This window comes from Lucilia cuprina, chromosome 5 (assembly GCF_022045245.1).
Source record: "Lucilia cuprina isolate Lc7/37 chromosome 5, ASM2204524v1, whole genome shotgun sequence".
Taxonomy (NCBI): domain Eukaryota; kingdom Metazoa; phylum Arthropoda; class Insecta; order Diptera; family Calliphoridae; genus Lucilia; species Lucilia cuprina.
Window position 1 is genome coordinate 42,641,495 of NC_060953.1, and position 21,581 is coordinate 42,663,075.

Consider the following 21,581-nt stretch of genomic DNA (forward strand, 5'->3'; position numbering starts at 1 on the left):
GGCTGATAGAGTAAGTGTTGATGATGATGGTGGTGGTGGTGGTGGTGGTAAGCTAGAGTATGAGCAGCAGCAGCAGTAGTAGTAGTGGTAGTAGTAGAAGTACTCTACCAACATTTTTATGTACGTCTAAGCTGAACCTTTGCTTATCCAGTCATTCAGTCTGAACTCGGTTACCGACAGCGAAAGAAAGAAATACGGGCCACACAGCACACGCGTAAAACAGAATAATGAAAATAAATTTATGAAAAAAAACAACAACAACAATTTCTCTAAAAGTTTAACGTTCATATGAAAAGAAAAATTTGTATAAAATTTTTTGGTGTTTTTTTTGTTTTGAGAAAACAAAACTTCGTTAAAGAAAATACAACAACAAAAAACAACGTAAAGAAGATAGTAAAGAAATTAACAACAACAAAACCTTACGACCATACGAAACGATTCTATTCGATACAAAAAAAATATTTATCTAACATACACGTATTCATGCCAAATTGTCTGTGGACTGATTGACGTGCTTGTGTTTTTTTTTCTCCTCGTCGTCGTCGTGTGTTCTTCAAATGAAAAGAATTTTCAAATTCAAATAACAGAAAGCGGACAAATTTTTAATAAAAAAAAATTTGCAAAATTGTGTTTAAATTAAAAAAAAAAAAAATAACAAACAAATAAAAAATTTTTAAATAAAAATTAAAACTTCAAATTAACAAAAGTTCTTAACAGAAAAACAAATACAAAAATGTTAAATAAAACCTTTAAATAAAAAAATTTGCCGACGCTAAAAACATATAAAAAATATATATTTTTTAAATAAAAAAATCTAAATAAAATTTATTTTTTAAAAATTTAAAAATACAAATGTTATCCAGTGCCTTTTTTATTTTTATATAAAAATTTTATAATTAAAAAAAAATTCCTTAAAAAAAGTGCCCTTAAAACAAAACAAAAATAAAAGCTTTTTTTAATACTAAATGTGCCATTTGCAATAAAAAGTATTTTGTTTAATTTAAGAAAATATATTTAAAAAAAAAATTTTGAATATTTTCTATACATTTTGGTGGTTTATTTTGAAAGAAAGAAAAAAATAAAAAAAATTTATAATAAAAAGTAAATAATTTAGAAAGAAAAATATTGTATAAATATTAGCTTAAATGCATACGGATATATTGATTGGAGATCAATTTGTAGCATCAACAAATTATTGGGTAATGCAGGTGAGTTTTATAAAAAACAGAGTCTAATTAAAAAAAAAGACTTTTTAATTTAGAAATTTAAAAAAATTAAATTTTCTTTTAAATAAAAAAACTTTTTTAAAAATTTATAAAATTTTTTTTTAAAAATTTAAAAAAATTATAAAATTCTTTGAAAAAATTTAAAGTATTGCAACGAAGGAAAACTTTTTAAATAATTTAAACCAATCCTAGCATTATTAAGTGAGCTGTTACCAAAAATGAAAAATCTCTTAATTTTCCACATTTTGATATTTTAGTCCCTTGTTTCAAAAAATATTCAATACATTAGTTTTACAAAACTTTTTCTAACTCTTAACTTTAACAAACATTTTTTTTAAAAACGATTTATAAATCAAATTTTGTATGGAAATTTTGTTTTATAAATCTTTTATAAATTAAAATGCTGTTTATGAACAAGGAGTAAAACTTTTAATTATAAAAACACATTCCGGAGGAATATCGGACAAAAAAAAATATTTTATAAAAGTTTTAAATAATGCCGACCGTCTGTGCCTCTTGAAGATATAAACGTGCATTGTAGAAAAATTGTTGTCAATTTGACTTGCCTTTGGAATAGTTTATTCCATGGACAGTCTATTGGCAAGTCAACTGACTAGTCTATGATCTAGTCTATTGGCTAGTCTACTGACTAGTCTATTGGCTAGTCTACTGACTAGTCTAGTCTGTTCAGTAGTTCATACAGTAGTCTGCTGAATTGTCTGTTCACTAGACTACACAGTAATCTGTTGTTCTTTGTCTAATCTATTAACTAGTCTAAAGTCTAGTCTATTGACTAGTCTAAGATCTAGTATATTGACAAGTCTAAGGTTAACGTGGTAGTTCACTACGCGCGAACAGTCAAGTAGAATCAAGAGACTCCGTTTTGAGCTTCTAGTTTTTCTATAGAGTGAGACTTTGATGAACAGACTATGATCTAGTCTATTCAGTAGTCTGCTAAATAGTCTGTGTACTAATCCATACAGTAGTCCGTTGTTCATTGTCTAGACTATTAAAGTCTAGTCTATTAACTAGTCTAAAGTCTAGTCATTAACTAGTCTAAAGTCTAGTCTATTAACTAGTCTAAAGTTTAGTATATTAACTAGTCTAAAGTCTAGTCTATTAACTAGTCGAAAGTCTAGTCATTTAACTAGTGTAAGGTGTATTGACTAGCCTACAGTAGAATCAAGAGACTCCGTTTTGACCTTCTAGTTATTCTATAAAGTTATTCTTTAACTTGTCTATAGTCTAGTCTACTGACTAGTCTAGAATCTAGTCTATTAACTAGTCTTTGATATATTCTGTTGACTTATCATTTGGTTATTCTAAAGACTTTCCAATTGACTAGTCTTTAGAACATTCTATTAATTATTCTATTTACCAGTCAGCCGACTAATCAATTGACAAGTCTATGGACTGGATAGGGAATAAATTATTACAATTTTATTCTAAATATTAGTCTATGAACTAGACTATGTACTAGCCAAGTGATTCGTTTAGTATCTTCTCTAAACAGAGAGAAACTAAACCGGTAAAAAAGTAATGAAATTGATACAATTGATTTAGACAACGGATTTGTATAAAATTGTGATTTCGACAACGAATTGTTGATAATGTTGATAATGGTTTGTATGTATAAACTTTGTCAACGGATGTTATTGAACAATTATAAACACTTTGGTAACAGACGTGTACATTTCCTTTTTCCTTCTGTGTACAAAACACTAAAATCGTTGCCCTTTCTGTGTATATTTGTTTCCACTTACATGTCCCCTACAACCTCAGCAAAAAAATAACTTCCATTGAAGTAATGAAAAAGACATAAAGAAGTGATGATTTTAACACAGGCTTGTCATAGGAGGGATGTCTTTTTTATTTAATTCCAAATTCATTACTTTTAAAGGCATTATCTAAAAGTAATTTTTATGCACTTTTTTGAAAGTTATTCGGAAGTGAAATTGTATTTTATAGAATACAATTACCTCGACATTAATACAATTAATTAAACAGAAACCCAAAAACAACATTTTTTGTCTCACAAAAAAAGTAAGGAGAAAAAAATATATTCAGCATAGAAAAAATGTTATTATTTTCGCTTCTTTGGAAGTCATTAAACATCACTTCCACAGAAGGTAAAATAATACTAATTGCAACTTTTGAAGTAATGATAAATGCTAAACCTTTGGAAGTACTTCGCTTTAATTTTGCTGGGACCGAACCTTTTGATTTGGTCTCTTTATAACATTCGTAATTACCAAGCCCCTAAAAAAACTTTAAATTTGAAAATGCCTTAAACTTGTTAATGTTTGATATTATCTTTTTACTATTACTTAAACCAGAAGTGAAATTTTTTTTAAATTTTTGCTACTAGTTCTTTCTATACAATATTTCAAAATTCAGTTTTTGGTTTTTAACAATATAAAAAGATTTTTTAATAAATTTTAAAAATTTACCTGCATTCACATTTAAATCTAATAAACTACAAATGATATTAAGTTATTAAGCATTTAAAAACTCAATTCATTTCATATTTAAATTTTAAAAATACAATATTTGACAAAATGTAGTTTTAACAAAACATTTTATTTAAAGAAATAAAATCTAGTTCTTTATATTTGTTTAAATTTATGACATTTAATTAAGCTGATAACTTTTTTAAATAAAAAAACATTTCTTTTCATTCTCTTCTCACCTCTTTTTCTCTCTTTTGATAATAATTCTTTATTTTTTTTTTTTTTTTGCAAAATATAAATTCATTAATTCTTATCTCTGTGTCACACGGTCTCGGTCCTATGAGGCGTATGAATCATTTTAATTTCAAATTTTGCAAACATGTTTTTTACACAATTTGCTTTTAAAGTTTAAATTTATGATCTACAAGTTTTATAATATTTGCTTAATATTTTTCAAAAATCTATAATCTATAATTTTTTTGGAAATATTTTTTTTTCTCTCTCTCATGAATTTTGCAAAAAAAAACTTCTATTTATAGTTAATTTTTTTTTGCCTTATATGGTTTGTTTGTTTAAGTTCTCTTATAGTTTTGTTTAATTTATTTATTATGTTTAAATAATATTATATATTAATTAATGTTAATTTTTGTGGTGAAATTTATGGAAAAATAATAAAATAAATAAATTATGTAGAGTTTTTTTTCATGTGTCTAACAGAAAGAAATAAATTTATACAGACGACTTTATATTTTGTCATCAATATTTTGACATGAACATAAATTAAGTTATATCAATAGATAGGTGTACATGTGTATATCATTTCAAAAATTAGTTTCACTTCATTAAATGAAATTTTCATTTATTTAGGTCAAAATTTTAAAGGGGCTTTTTGTAGGGAGCCCTTTCAAAAGTGCGACCTTTAGTTTGATTACAAGGTTTACATGGACGGACAGACAGACAAACGGGCAGACAGACGGACAGACAGCCAGACGGACGGATATAGCTCAGAATGATAATGAGTCGATTGGTGTACTTGAACGTCGGTGTAGAGCCAATATTAGTGTGCGTTACAAATATCAGCACAATTCTGAATTCCTTATTTCCTAATAGAGTTCTATAGTTTAAACAATATCGAATTTTCCCGATTTTTTTTACAGCAATGTTTTAAATTTTAAATAAATTTTGTAAATGATTGGTTTTTTAATCAAAAGCTCATTGGGACCATTAACACTATTGCACTTTTTAAACTAAAAATCTAATGAAATATTTGTTCAGGATTTCTAAAAGAATTCACTCTTTTTCGTTATAGTATTGCTCGTATCTTTGGTGAATGTTGTATTTAGGTTTTTCTTAGAAAGACAACCCTTAAGGAAGGGCAAACGGAATTATGCTTTTTGTAATATTTTCATAATGTTCCTGATGAGACTTTTAAGAGTGTTACAAGAGACATGGTCTCCTTGATTCCTTTTTGCTCACCCTTGGCCTAAGTATCAAGGAACAAGTAAGAAGTCTATATTATTCTTTATCGAATTCCCTTCCAGGCTTGCAATGTTGTTGTTGCATTCTTGTCAAAGCATGCGAAAATTTTTATTATTTTTATGAAATTTTTAGAGATTGTTTTTTGCTCATATTTATAAGAAGATTTGACTACCGAAGATATTTGGGATCTTTAGAAATATGATTTCAACAGACAGACACATAGACGGACATAGCTTAATAGACTTTGATATTGAGAAATTATAAACACTTTGGTGTCAATTTGATACCAGCCGTATATATTTCTTTCCTGATCAAAAAAAAAAAAAAAAACAGAATAGACCAAATTTCTTAGAAATAGTTAGATTATTAGGTTTATATAGACGGACGGATGGATTAATCATATTAGAAAATTAATATGATTAAGAGTTAATTTTTGTATAAGATCAAGCCAATAATATCCTGTTAACTCTTTAACATATTCCGTTCGGACTCTATCGTGCATTCAGATCTGGGGTTTTAATAAATTTGATTTCAACAGACACACAGGCGGACATGGCTTAATCTAGGATCTAGAATATACACATCTAAACATATGTTTTTTCCAATAAGCAATGTTGTTGTTGTTGTTAAATTTCATTTTTTTAATAAAACTTTTAGAGGTTGTCTAGGATCTTTGATCCTATTTACATTAATTGTAGGCAGATTTTGCTGATTTTCAAGAGGAAACTTCCCAAAAGCATGTCTGCTAGTATTAATTAAGATTTGAGCCCCAAAGATATCAGGGGTGTTCAGAAATATGATTTCAACAGACAGATAGACGGACATGGCTTAAGAAACTTTGATATTGAAAAATTATAAAGATTTTGGTGTTAAATTAATACCAGACTTGTATATTTATTTTTCCCTCTGTAAAGGTGTAACAGGGAATAGATTTCAGCTATCTCACACACAAAACTTCAGAACTTTATCAATTCAGTCTTCACAAACTAAACGATTTTGAATTACAAAATTAAAAAATTTAAAAAATGTTAAGGTTTATCATATTTTCTTTAAACAATTTTATATTTTTTCTGAAACAACATTTTTTTGACAACATTTTAGTATAAACATTAGGACCAGTTTGATCTAAATATTGTCACTACAACTATGAAGTTTAACAATTTTTTCTAAAAATTCTCAAAATTCCAAAACTGGGATTGCAAAACAGTTCACAAATTTTGAGAACTCTTAGGTGTTCTATATGAATTCCTTAAATGTATTTCAAGTCCCTAAAGAAATGTGACTAAAATTGTAAAAAATCAAATTTTTAGAATTTTCTTTTTATTTTTTTGGGCATTTTTTTTAATTCGACCTCTTAACTATTTTTTCTTATTAAGTGGGCAAGTTTATTTATGATGTTATTATTTTCAAAATTTACCCAAATTTTTAACAATTAATAAGAATTAACTATTTTATTTTTCTAATAAAAATAATAAATATAAAATTATCAAATTTTTTAAAAAAATATTTCCTAAAATTCCTTAGAATTTTTTTTCAATGAAACTTATTTCTTTTTGTTTTTCAATGAAATTTCAAACTTACCTTTATTTCTCCGAAAGGCAATAAATCTGAAAAATAATTGTAAAATTTTATAATTATTAATAAAAAAACTAAAATATATGTGTTTAAATAAAATATGAAATTCAATATCTAAATGATAAATTCTAAGAAAACAACATAATTACATGTGTTCTAATTGTGTTACTCTCTCACTATAATAGTTCTTCTAAAAAAAAACGAAAAGAAAAGATAGCACGCGTGGGAACTGTTATAATTTTTGTAAAGAAAAATTATATTTTTAAACAAATATTAAAACAAAGTATTACAAATAAAGTTTATCTTAAAGTAAATATAGCAAGAGTCATTTTTTGGAGGGGGGAGAGAAAGAAAACTCTTAACAAAAAACTTCAATTATAATTGTTGTTGCTGTTGTTGTTTGTTAAACATTATTGACTTATCATTAACTTCCTTTTTGACGTTACAAAAAAAAAAACATGTACTATTTCCCCTTTAACTCTTAAATATTCATCCAAAATTACTTCCCTCCTAGACAACAACTCTTTAATAAATATTAAATAGTGACAAAATGTCTACAAAACCTTTTTTTGAAAAAGTGTTTTACGTCAAAAAAAAGAGAATTTTTTGCTTTTCTATAGTATTTTTCGTTGAAAATTTTGTTGTATTTTTATTATTATGCTTTTGTAGGTGATTGAGTGAATGTGTGAGTGTGTGTGGGACTTATTTGAAGTTTAGCGACATTTTAACAATAAATATTTAACTATTTAGGCTTAATTAGTTCATAAATACTTGCAATACAAAAAGGTGTTATACATGTGAGTACATAAATTTATTTTCAAGTACATTAGGGGGGGACTTTGAAAAAAAATATAAGAGAGTAAAAGCTATTGAACTATAATACACTAATTTACAACAATTTACAGTCTTTTTTTACTAAATGTTTAAAGTTTGAGTAATCATTACGTCACTATGGTGAAGAGGGTATTATGCATTTGTTGTTATGTTTGTAACGAAAAATTTGCATCTTTAACCCTCTTTAAATTATACCAACCGGCTCAGAATAACTTTCTGGAACAATTTAGCTATATCCGTCTGTCCGTCTATATATGTGTGTGTGTGTGGCCATGTAAATCTTGTGTGCACGCTACTGGTAGCAATATACAAGTATTCTAGGGACTATCACCGACAAGTTTGGAATATAATCTTCTATCATAGTATATCGACAAGTCTGTTAAAAAATCTGCTGACTTGTCTGATAGTCATCATGTATGTATGTATGTTGACTAATCAGGTAACTAGTATATAGTCTAGGTTGTTGTCTAGTCTACAGAGTTGTTCATTGACTAGTTTGTTCACTAGTTTGTTGTTAGTATGTTGATTAGTATACGCACTACTCCGTTGACTTTTTCATGATCTAGAACATGGTCTAGGTTGTTAAGTAATATATGATCTAGCCTATTATTTACACTCAATTGACTAGTTTTTGGAATAGTCTATTAACTATTTCATGGACCAGTCTATACATATTCTGTTAACTAGTCCATGGTCTACACTAATTACTAGAATGATGACTGGTGGTTAGTCAATTGAGTAGCCTATAGTCTAGGCTGTTCACTAGTCTATGGAGTTATTCATTGACTAGATTGTTGACTACAGTTTCAACTAGTCTGTTGATTAAACTATGATCTAGATTGTTCATAGACTAGTCTATTATCTAGTATATAGACTTGTCAAATAACTAGTCTATAGTCTAGTTTCTACTCTATAAAGTTGTTTGTTTAGTTTCTTGACTAGTCTATGGACTTGTCTGTTGACTTTTCTTAATTTAGACAGTAGTCTAGGTTGTTCACTAGTCCATGATCTATACTGTTGACAAGTCAGTTTACTATTCTATAGTATAATCAATTGACATGTCTTTGGAATAGAATGAACGGTCTGTTGACTACTCTAAACAGTAGTATGTTAACTGGTCCATAGAAAGTTGTTCATTGACTAGTCTGTCGACAACTCTATGATATAGTCTATTGACTAGTCTTTAGTCTAGATTGTCCAGTAGTCTATAGAGTTTTTTTGACTGGTTTATGATATAGAATATTGACTGGGCTATGATCTGGTCTACTGACTTGTCAATTGACTATTCTATAGACTCGCCAATTGACTAGTCTTTTAACTATTATCTTAACCAGTCAGCTAACTAATCAATTGACTACTCTATGGGTTGGACAAGGAGTAAATTATCATATATGTATTCTATAGTAAGCAAGTTTGTGAACATTTAGACAACAAATTTGTATAAAACTTAGATTTCAACAACGAATTGTTGCAATTTTGACAACGTTGCGTTGTCTGACAACAAAGAGGTGTCAATGTGGTATAAACACTTTGGTGTCAATTTTGTACCAGGTGTGTATAATTTAAAGTTTGTTTACATTTAGACAACGGATTTGTATAAAATTTAGATGTCAACAACGAATTGTTGCAATTTTGACAACGTTGTGTTGTCTGACAACATAGTGGTGTCAATGTGGTACCAACACTTTGGTGTCAATTTTGTACCAGGCGTGTATAATTTAAAAACGTAACTTTTTTCTCTGTGTATAAACTAGTACATAGGATATAGACAAAGCTACTGACCAGACCGCTCTATTGACAAATCGATGGACCAGTTTATTGGTTCTACATTTACTTATCTCTATACTAATTTACATATTTTTGTTTTGTATAAAAAATGTTATCAATATTGTGAAAGAAACATATCTAAGTTGTAAATGTTGTCAGGCACTTGTAAGAGAGCCATCCTAATGACTTATAATCATCAAGTAATCATTCGCACATATACAATATACATACACTTGTGTATGTGTATATATCTTTATGAATGAAATGAATGATATTGACATGAATTTTTAAAGAATATATATGACGTATACGTGAAATTGCTAAAAACAACCTTGGGCACTTTGAATTAGAACAAAATATAAATTAAGTTTAAAAACAAAAATCTTAAAAAAAATTTTAACAAATTTTAAAATTTAAACAATATTTATGTAAACTTTTAAAATTTTTTTAAAATTTGTATACCAATGAAATCACTAGTTTCCCAACTCTGCTTTTTGTTTAATTTTTTATTTGACTGAAAATTTACTAAGATAATACAAAATGTAGCAAAACTTAAAGTTTCTCACTTCTTAATGAATTTTGTTTTCTTAAAAGAAATCATAAATTAAATAAACAATTTTTCTTAGGAACAACTTGTAAAGTAATATTTGATGACACTTTATGATTGACAAATGTAATGTATAGATAATGACAGGAAGTAGACAAATTTAAAGAAAATAAAAAAAAATTATAAAAAATTGTTTATTGGAAAAGTAAGCTAATGATTGAAAAGTTGTAAAAATTTGTGAAAAGGGAAATAATGAAAAGTGAATTTTTTTTAAAGAAAAATTAAAAAAAACTATCGATTAGAAATTTGGAAAGAGTGATAAGTGAAGAAAAATGCACAGTGGGGTCTACCTCAATGTATTTAAAACAAAAATGTTAATATTGCAACTTCTATATATTCAAAAATAACTAAATCAATTTTGAACCGAAATAAGGGTTTGTGATGTGCAAATGTTTCCTCAATGTATTCTTGACGTCTGATATAAATTTGTTTTTCAAATTAAATTAAAGTTTTATTTGTTAAAAAATGTTTTTTTTTTTAATTCGACTTTTTTGAGTTAACACAGTGTCCCAATATATTACATTATGAATGAAAAATTCCGAAGTAGAGAAAGAATAAAAATCGGTACACTTCTCTATACAAATCGGAACATTGGACAACAATTTTCAATTTGAGCTTAAAGCTGACATTGTTAGAGATTGGGAGAGACTTTTTTAAGTTAACACTTTTTGAATATAGTGTTATAATATATACATTATTAAAGGAAAAATCTGAAAAAAGAAAGAAATAAAATCTGTACACTTCTCTATACAAATCAAAACATTGGACAACAATTTTCGATTTGAGCATAAAGCTGACAGCTCTCTAAATTTGTTTGTTGTTTATATATGTATGTGTGAGTTATGTTCGTGTAAAAAAGAGTTAACTAAGGAAATAATTAAAAATGGCAAAAAAAACAGCACATCTGTTTGGTGGGACAGTTTTGAACAATCTTTTTAAACTACCACTTAGGATTAAGCTGGATTCCACATAATGCGTTCTACGCTTTCTCGCATTATACGTGTCTGTAAAAAAAGTAGAATGCCTTGACGCGTAGAATGCTTAAAGTAGATCTACTTTCTGTTTTTATAAGTAGGCATGAAAATAACGTAATGCTTTGACGCGAAAACGCGTGGTATGGACCTCCCGTTTTACACATACACGCCAACTGTGTGTGTGAGTTATGTATGTGTAAAAGAGAGATAACTAAGAAGTTTTTTTGCCTATCTCAGCCTTGGAAAGAATCAATCTACTGAGCACAATTGTTGGGTAGGACAGTTCCAAACTACTTTTTTAACCTTCCACTTAGGATTACACATAGACACCGACTGTTCAAGTGACTAGCTAATTTAACATTGGAATAGCTTACGTTTGGTTTTAGAGCAGTGAAACACAGTGATATCTCTTGTACTTTTTTTTCACACGCACGTATGCTCACAGATGTATAAAAAACTAACAAAACCAGTCAGAGAACAAAATTTGTATTCTTTGCCTTTCACTGTTTCAAAGTATTCACTCTTTCTCTCTCTCTTTTAAAAAGTGATGACTATCTTGACACTCGTTTACAAACAGCACATCCGTGACGAAAGACGTATTAGATCCAAACAGGTGGTTAGACATTAAGGGAAATCACTGTGTTTTTCGGATGCATTAACTCTTTGTCGAATTGTTGAGAAAACATAGTTTTTCCATTTACTCTCAAAGGGTTTGTTTCAAAAACTTCTTAAGCTCGTGGCCTGAGTCTCTGTTAAGTTCTTATTGTCTCAACAAAATCACTGAATAACTTTTCTCTTAAATCGTTTTTCTCTTAATTAAAAAATAGTGCAAAAAAAATGCATGTATTTGAAACGTAACACCCTCACTTTTTCTTTAACATAAAAAGGAAATAAAATGTTATTATTAATAACATTTAACAATGAGAAATATAAAAATAACCTTCATACTGACACTGACAACTTTTCTTAACATTTTTATTTTTAAAACATGAAAAAAAAGTAAATAAATTTAATATTTATTTTTAAAAATTTCACAAGTAAATATTAATAAATAAAAAACGCACACACACACAGAGCCACATAAATACGTACTCTTTTTTTCTACATATTTAAAAAAGTCAATAAATTTTGTAAGAAAAAAGTTAAATATTCAAACGCACAACAATAAATAAATACAAGAAAAGTAAGAGTTTTGAATGTAAGGAATCTTAAATACCCTACAATAACAAATGCAAAATATAAAGCAGACTCATGGAGAATTATTTTAAAGCAAAAGATTTGAAATCAATAGAAAAGTTCAGATTCGTGAATCCAAAACATCTATCTTCACTGAAGGAAATTGATATGAACATCATTTAATTTTTACTCCGATCTATCGGTAATCAGATTATTTAGATTTTAATGTAATTAATTAAAAATTAATGACATTACAAACATTATGACAAACTTATCACTCTGACGAGGAGTTTAAAAATGACAACAACAATAACTTGTATACAAAAAATGTAGCTGACCACAACTTTACATACTTTGAGTTTACATCTAAAAAGTCAAAAGCGAAAGCCCCCAAAGACCAAAAGATCTATACAAACAAAAAGTCTTTTCTTAAATACCGATCGCACACACTAATCGTTAAAGAAACGATCACATAACAAAAACAGAAACACACGCTCATCAACCAACTTATATTAACTAAGGAAATTTAAACGAGTGGGATCTTATTTTAAAAAATCGTTAAGAAAAAAATAATTTTTTTTCTTGAAGAGAGCATCATGCCAAAAGTAAAGTGCAAGTGATAACAACCAACATTAACAAATCGTTTGCAACAGTTTTTTTTTCAATGTGTGTTTTGTTGTTTATTTATACCTGTGAATTTAAATTTCTTGTTGTTGTTGATTTCACTCTTTTTATTATTATTGTTGGATTCCTTTTTTTTTGATTTTTCTTATTGATTTAGACGTGTATATGTTTACCGCCGGTATAGTTTGATATCGACTTGTGCTGAGAGTAGTATGACTTGTGTTTACCACACACATCATACGCTAGGGGTAACAACTAAATGCCAAAGAGTTTAAGACAGTGGTTTAAGGAATTATTTCAATTAAAAGTCAAAGATATCAATGAAGAACTAATAATGTCCTATAAACTTTAAAACAATCTTGATTCATAAAAACGTTGTTAGAAATTATCAAAATCAGTACATTAATGTTGTTGAACTCCTGTGCTGTCGTATTGTTGCTGTTGCCCTGACAACAACAAGTTATGAAGTGTGTTCATGCAGTCGGTTTTAGCATAATCGGTTCGTAGGACCAGTTGTTTGTGCTATAGAAATTAGCAAAAATTACAACATTGCTGTTGTTGAATTCCACCGCTGTCGTATTGTTGCTGTTGACCTGACAACAACAACAACTTATGAAGTGTGTAAATACAGTTAGTTTTAGTCATAACCGGTTTGTGCTTTAGAAATTAGCAAAATCACTGCACTCGAAGGACCATTTGTTCATGCTTTCTTTGGTGTAGAATTTTTTCAAGAAATAGTCGGTCATTTTTTGAGTTGCGATTGAAACGGCTCAAAGGACTAATTGTTTGTGTTTTATGGTGTGTTGTCATTACCTTAAGAATAATACCTTTTAAAAATATTACTAATGACAACCTTTCAACACACTTACACAAATATGTATTACTTAAATATTAAAAAAATTGATAAATTTTAACGCTTCAAAGCTGATCCGAAGGACCTATTCTTTGTTCCTCAGCAATTTGATGATTTTCTTCATATCTGTAAACCTACTAATGGCCAGTGTTGTTATCAAACGTTTCAAATTTATAGAACTGATCATCTTTATTTCATTTTAAACTTTTTAAAAGGAAACTTAGCTAAATCGAAGGACCAATTATGTCTTAGTTCAGGGATGTAATACAAAGTTTAAAAACGATTTTTTTCTTTTAATACTCTGCTTAAAATGACCAAAGGTCGGTTGATCAGTCAGTCGGCTTTTTAACATTGGTTTTTTCTGTAAATGATTCTTAAATGTTACATTTACTTTTGATGCATTTATTGTTGTCTCAGTTTATAACTCTTAACTTTAAATGTTTACTTTAATTGTTGTTGTTGATATTGTTGCTGTTGCATGTCTTGTTGTTGGTTGTAGGCTCATTTAAGATTATTTTTTACATGTTTTCAAAACAAATCATTACCACAATCATCATCATCGTCATTTCATCAATTAATTAACTATTTGTGTTAAGAAAAAGGTGTTAATTCCTTATGACGTTGTTGATGACGATCCATTACAAGTGTTTTTATTTGATTTTTATTATTATGGTTTTTAAATTTAAAATAAAAAGGGTCTTGATCTTTAAAAGGGAATAATGAAAACTAAAGATTAAAAAAAATTTTGTTTAAAAATGAAAGTATGTTTATTAAAGAAATCATAATATTTGTATTTAATAAAAAATGTAAAATGGTATTAATCTCAAACATGTAATTTTTGAAATATAAATTCTTAATAAAACAAGTATTTGAGAAATTAATTTTTTTTTAAATATATTCAATATGAATCATTTAAAAATAATTTCCATTTACCACACATTAATCAAAGTCTTTTAATCAAAATTCCATAAAAACACCCTGATTAAAGCCCAAGAATGTGGCGCTAAATTGTTGACTTAAGTTTTTTCTTTATTTCTTCTAAACGTCAATCTTTTTAATCTTTAGACTAATAATTAATTAATTTATTTAGTTTTATAAACCAATCAATAACCTATAATTATTATCAATAATCTTTAAAGACAACAAAAACAAAAAAAGCAGCAAAACTTAATTGATTTGTTAAATCATTTCTTAATGTTCTTTGTGTTTAACTTTACTACTCTATATTTTTCCATTTATATGATTATTTTATTTACAATTGATTTATTAGTTATTAAGCAAAAAAAAAATTAATAATTGTTATTTAATAAACAATAACAACATTTACACTCTCTAATAATGATTACAAAATAAATTTTAAAAAAATAATTAAAATATAAAACAAAAACTGACAAAAGTAATTAAACTAAATCCTGGCAAATGACATGATTTTCACTTTCATTATACAACAACTACAATAAACAAAAAAATAAAAGCCACCCCCATTTTATTAATCTTAAAATATTTAAAAAAAATATTGTCTTTTTGATTGGTTGTCGAATGGACTGTTTAAATTCTTGAAAATCATTCAGGTTAATTGATAAGATTAAACTATAGAAATATAAAAACAAATCAATTTATAATTCTTATTTGTTTTAAAATATTTATTTCCATATTCTTTATGTAGATTATAGATATTTTTCCGCTTTAGTTATTTTTTTATTTTAGAATTTTCTGCATTTTAAACATAAAAACAAATCATTTGTACTAATATATCGATCGATATCGATTGATATTGAAATGAAATTGTTGTTTTAGTTTTTTTTTTTTTTTGTAAATTAAAATATGAAAAATGATTTTTAGTTAATTTGTAATATTGCTCTTGATTTTTATTTGATTTCATTTCAATATTTTAACACACCCAGTTTAATTGATTTTATGTTATTTTAAAATATATTTTAAAATTTAATATGTATCTTGTAAATACAAATCCTTAATATTTATTAAGTTTTAAACTCAATAAATTGTATATTACAATTTTATTATATGAATTTAGATTGAAATGAGATCATAGATGTTCTGATAGTAATTAGTCTATATTGCAAATATTTAGTTATTAACATCAGAATTTCAGACAGTAATAAAAGTTTCAGTTCAGTTCTAGTTCAGTTCTAGTTCAGTTCTAGTTCAGTTCTAGTTCAGTTCTAGTTCAGTTCTAGTTCAGTTCTAGTTCAGTTCTAGTTCAGTTCTAGTTCAGTTCTAGTTCAGTTCTAGTTCAGTTCTAGTTCAGTTCTAGTTCAGTTCTAGTTCAGTTCTAGTTCAGTTCTAGTTCAGTTCTAGTTCAGTTCTAGTTCAGTTCCAGTTCAGTTCTAGTTCAGTTCTAGTTTAGTTCTTGTTTAGTTCTACATTAGTTCTAGTTCAGTTTTAGATTAGTTTGTTGTTTTTGTGGTTTTGATTTCTTATACCGATCCTTTTGAAACTTAAAAAAGAGTTTTTAATTAAGTTAATTTTTTTCAAAAAGCTTTGAAAAAGACCGACGGAAATAATTAAATCTAAAATAATCTTAGAAATGAAATAATTAAGTTTTTAATTAAACCTAGACTCTAACACTTAATTATTAATATATTTAACATTTAAGCAAATAAGAGCAACCTACTAAACGATATTCATTGATCAAAACTTAAATATTATCAATGAACTACTTCTTTAACTAATTTTCTGCTTAATCACTGACATTAAGATAAAACAAAAACGCCAAAAAAAGAAACACTTTTAATTTCATTATAACGAAATATATATATTTTTTGCTTTAATACCGAAAAAATGAAATCAGGCCAAAAGCTAAATTTAACTAAAACTCTTCTTTAAAAAAAAAAAAAACTAAAAATTATATAAGAAATGAAATATTAATAAAGCAAGAAATTAAAATATTAAACAAAAATAATGCAAAAAGATTAAAAAAATAACAAAAATAACGGCAAAATTTCAAATAGCAGAAGAAAAAACAAAATACATATTCATGCAAATAATTCATGGCAAAAACTAAAAAGAAAAAAAGAAGCGGGAGTTTTAAAGAAAAAGATGTGGTGGTGCAGACACAGTGGGATACAAATCAATTAAATGCCAATTTTTCATATGAATTGCAAAAAAAAAAAGCATCAAATTGTAGAATTTATAACAATGAAAACATTTTAATAAAGAAGTAATGACGAATTGTGGTTTATATCATTTTAAATCCTTCATTGCGAATGAAGATCTTTTTTGAATATTTTACTGATTTCATTATTTAAACAAAAGAATGGCACGTACTCTATGAAATATTAGAGGTCAATATATTAAACATGAAGAAAAAAATTGCTTAAAAATATCAAATGTTTTCATATAAAAATAAAAAAAGAAACTGAAGACCAAATGGCAAAAAAAAAATATATTGGAAAAAAATAAGATTAATGAACAATGACTTTTTAAGCAACTGCCACAAATTATATAAAATTCAATCACTCACACTTTCGTTGCGGTTACTAAAGCTTAAGATATTGACAGGTAAGCGCAACAACAAAAACAACAACAAAGATCAGCTGTAGAGAGTTAAAGGTAGAAGTAAAAAAAAAAACTTAACATTAACTGCCACAATGACAAACAAAAACAACAACAACAACAACAATGTTAATAAATACAACAACAGCAACAAAAACATCAATAGTCAAAAACCATCTATCTAGAGACATACTTACTCATACCTTTTTAGAACTACTGATCAGGTATTTAAAGGAATTACAAAACTGTTATACTAGTGAATCTAAACATTTTTGAAATATAAACTTTTAAAATTGTTGGGTAAAGTTTTCTTTAGAATAAAACTCTTATACACGCCATTTTCTATTTAGAAATTGTCATAAAAAATTAGTCAAAAAAACTGTTCTACATAAATTTTTCTTAAGTGTTATACAAAAATGTAGAAAAAGGAGAAATTTTTTTTTTCAGAATAGAATTCTTATACATACAATTTTCTATTCAAAAATTAGTTAAAAAACTGTTCTACATAAATTTTTCTATAGAAAAAACTGTCATGCAAAAAAGTAGAAAAAGGAGAACAATAGTTTTTTAGGAAAACAAAACTGTTATACATAAATGTTTTTATAAAAAAAATTTATACACTTCTTTCTATGGAAAAATTTTTATACACAAATACGTATTTCTGTAGAAAAAAACTGTTATACAAAAAACTTTGTGCAGAAAAAAACAATGATAATCGAATATTATTATAAAAAAACTGTCATATAGAAATCTTTATAAGCAAATTTTTCTTAGAAGAAACTGTTATACACATATTTTTATAAGCTTTTATAAAAAAACTGTTATACACAAATTTTTTTTTAGAATTTGCTCTCTGAATTTTCGATATAAAAAAAAAACAAACACAAACTGTTATACACAATATTTTCCATAGTAAAAAACTTTTGTACATAAATCGTGTAATATACAAACATTTATTTCTATAGAAAAATATGTTATATACAAATATTTCTATAGAAAAAAACTGTTATACTTTAATGTTTCTATAGAAAAGCCGGTTATGAATAAATATTTTTATAAATATCATCTGTTTCTGTAGAATATCTGTTTCTGTAGAATGTTTTTATAGAAAAACTGTTACACATACATTTTTCTACAGAGAAAACTGTTATACATACCTATTTATATAGAAACAGCAGTTATACATATATTTAGAAAAAAACTGTTATACACAAAATGGTCCATAGATAAAATTTGTTATACTTAAAATTTCCAATAGAAAATATTGTTATACACAAATGTTTCTACTTAAAAACTGTTATACACAATTTTTTGTACAAAAAAACTATTATACGCAAATATTTCTATCGAAAAACTTGTTATACAAAAATTGTTCGTATTGTTTTTTTTCGGTAGAGAGAAATGTAATACAGAATTTTCTTTAAAAACAATTCGTTTGAAGAAAAATTGTTATACAGAATTATTTCTATAAAAAAACTGTTATACAGAAATTTTTTTATAGAAAAGACTGTTGTACACAAAATTATTTATAAAAAATATTTATAAAAAATGCTGTTAAATACAAATTTTTCTTTAAAAACTGTTATAACATATATATCTATGGCAAAAAACTGTTATACACAAAGATTTATATAGAAAAAAACCGCTATATGCAAATAAATTCTTTTATAAAAACTGTTGTACCTAAATTTTTTTATAAAACAAATAGTATTGTCGGGCATAACCGACCATATGATACACCAGTCAGTATGAGGATTATTTAAACAAAAAGATTTTAACTTAATTCCGTAATATTTAAACTTATTTTTGGCAAAAAAAAAAAAAGATTTTTTACAAGAGGGCTCAAAGGGGAGTAAAGGAAAATATGGGCCTATCCTTAAAAATGTTGGTAGAGGAATCCACGTCCACTTCAAAGTTACTTATGTAGAACTTAAAAGTGTTAATAGTGTTTATAGATGAATTTTGACCTTATAGTCATTTTTTGAGGGGAGTTTGTATAGGGGCTAGGGTAAAATGTGGCCCGATCATTACAAAAATCGATAATGTCATTAAAAGTGCTATAAAACTAAGTTTTGCAGACTTTTATTGACATAAAATAACATTTAACTTAATTATGAGCCCAAAGGCCCTATTGGGAGGGTGTACGGTTGTATGGGGGCTAGGCGAAATAATAGAAAGATTTTATCCATTTTCGTCCTTGGTCCAAAATAAGAATGTGTGTCAAATTTCATCCAATTATCTTGAAAATTGCGACCTGTACCTTGCGCACAAGGTTTACATGAACAGCCAGACGGACGGACATAGCTTAATCGACTCAGAAACGGTGGGTATAGGACAAATATTTGTGTATATTACCCTCTCTACTAAAGTGATGTAGGGTATAAAAATGGTTATATACAAAGTTTAAGAAAGATTTGAAAAAGTTTGATCCGAAAATTTTGTAGCTTTTTTTCCCTACATAACACTTCTTTAAAGCTCTGTTTTCATTCACATATTTAAATTAAAGCTTACAATACCACAACTCATACTCAATATCAAATGTTAATGAAAAATATGTTAAAATTTATTTTTAATTTTTATTTCTTTTAAAAATAATAATAAAAAATTTTTTGTAGGTCTTTATTATAATAGATTTTTTTTTTATTTTGCCATTAAAACGTACAGCACGTGATCATTGTTTGATGTGCCCTTTTCTTACCAAAAAAAATATACAAAACAATTTTTTTTTTTGTAAATACTTATATATTTTTTGAAAAATATTTATCTGTAATTTTCAATCATCAAAGTGATCAATATGTGTGACTGAGTGAGTAAGTTACTTTGACTGTCAGTCAGTGTTTTAAGTTTTGAATATAAATTCCTAGGAATTTGTCAAAAAAAAGAATATTAAAAAAAGAAACGTGCCTATGTTGTTTAAATTTTAATTTAAGAAAAAAAAATCATTATCTGTTATTTTGTCATTTAATGTTTGAAGACGAAGAAGAAGAACAAGGTAGAAAAATATATATTTTTTGAAAATCATTGACTTGGAAACATTAACTTAATATGAACAATGTTACAGTTTTTTTTTCTTCTGGGTTGTTAAATAAAAAATTTTTTCTATGAAAACATTAATGAAAATATTGTTTAAATTTAATTAACTTATATTATATAATTATTGTTGTTGTTGTTGTTTTTGTTATTGGAGCAGAGTTTTGTTTACTGTTTACAGTTTATTCTTTAGAAATCAGTATTGGACCCTTATCATTTAAAGATTTCAATGTAAAAGAGGCTTTAGTGTTGAAATAATTTCGAAGGCGCTAAAAATCATACCTTTTTTGACAAATAAAGTTTCATAATCTTTATTTGTCAAAAAAGGGAGAAAAAAATTAAAGATTATGAAAGATTTGAAAAAAAATGTTTGATGACAAAGTTAAGATTTTAAATATTTTATGACATTTTTTTTTAAATTTATTTACAACTTTTAATTAAGATTTATAGTTTGACCTAGAATATTTTATCAAAATTAAATATTATTTACTTTTTTTAATTTTTCTAAAAATATAAAAATAATTTAATAACTGTACATAAATAATTTATTATAAGAATTTGACATGTTTTATTTAATTTTTAAATTTGCAAAGAATTTATTTTAAATGTGTTAAATTATTTAAATAAACAAATTATGTTCTACTAAAATTTAAAGCTATAGATATGCCCCCTTAACAAACTATTGCAAGAATTGTATAAATAGCAAAATCAATAAAAATATTTGTAATAAAAGATTTTATTTCTTAAGAATATTTCATTAAACTACTTTTTTCTTAAAAAATTCTTTTTTTCAAAAAAAAAGAGAAATTAACTTTTTTAATTAACATCAATAAATCGAAACAACTCAGTAAACTTTTTTAAATTTTTAAAACAAATAAATATTAAGAAATCTTTTAAAAATTAATGAAGAAGAAACCACAACTACAAGTTAATAGAATCTAAAGAGAAAATGTCAAACACACAGAAATGATCGATCACTTTGAGATGTAATAAAAAAAGTTTTAATTTAAAATTTTAATTTTTTTATTATACAATTTTTTTATTTGTTTATCATATAAAAAAACATGTTAAATTTCTTTTTAATACTTAACATCAATGAAATGTTTAACTGTAATGTGAAAAGGAAAGTAATGTTTATTTGTTTTTAATGGCAAAAGATGAGACTTTGAACTTTAATTAATGAATAATAGAATAAAAACAGAGGCTTTAGAAAAGTTCAGAAATTGTCTTCAAATGAATGTCTGGAACTACGACCAAAAAAGAGCTAAAACTTATTTGAATTTTAACGGCACCAGAACTAAACTTAACTAGAACTGAACTAGAACTGAACTAGAACTGAACTAGATCTGAACTAGAACTGAACTAGAACTGAACTAGAACTGAACTAGAACTGAACTAGAACTGAACTAGAACTGAACTAGAACTGAACTAGAACTGAACTAGAACTGAACTAGAACTGAACTAGAACTG

The 21,581-nt window shown here is 26.2% G+C and overlaps 1 protein-coding gene across 1 annotated transcript in view; it reads left to right on the forward strand.

Annotated features, from left to right (window-relative positions):
• Positions 1-1,026: 1,026 nt before the first annotated feature.
• LOC111680601 (dendritic arbor reduction protein 1) overlaps positions 1,027-21,581 on the forward strand; it is an 84,090-nt gene continuing 63,535 nt past the window's right edge. Inside the window, exon 1 of the mRNA XM_023442268.2 lies at positions 1,027-1,208. Within this exon, the coding sequence (XP_023298036.2) occupies positions 1,146-1,208 (63 nt within the window). The 5' untranslated portion in view covers positions 1,027-1,145. The remainder of the gene's footprint in view (positions 1,209-21,581) is intronic.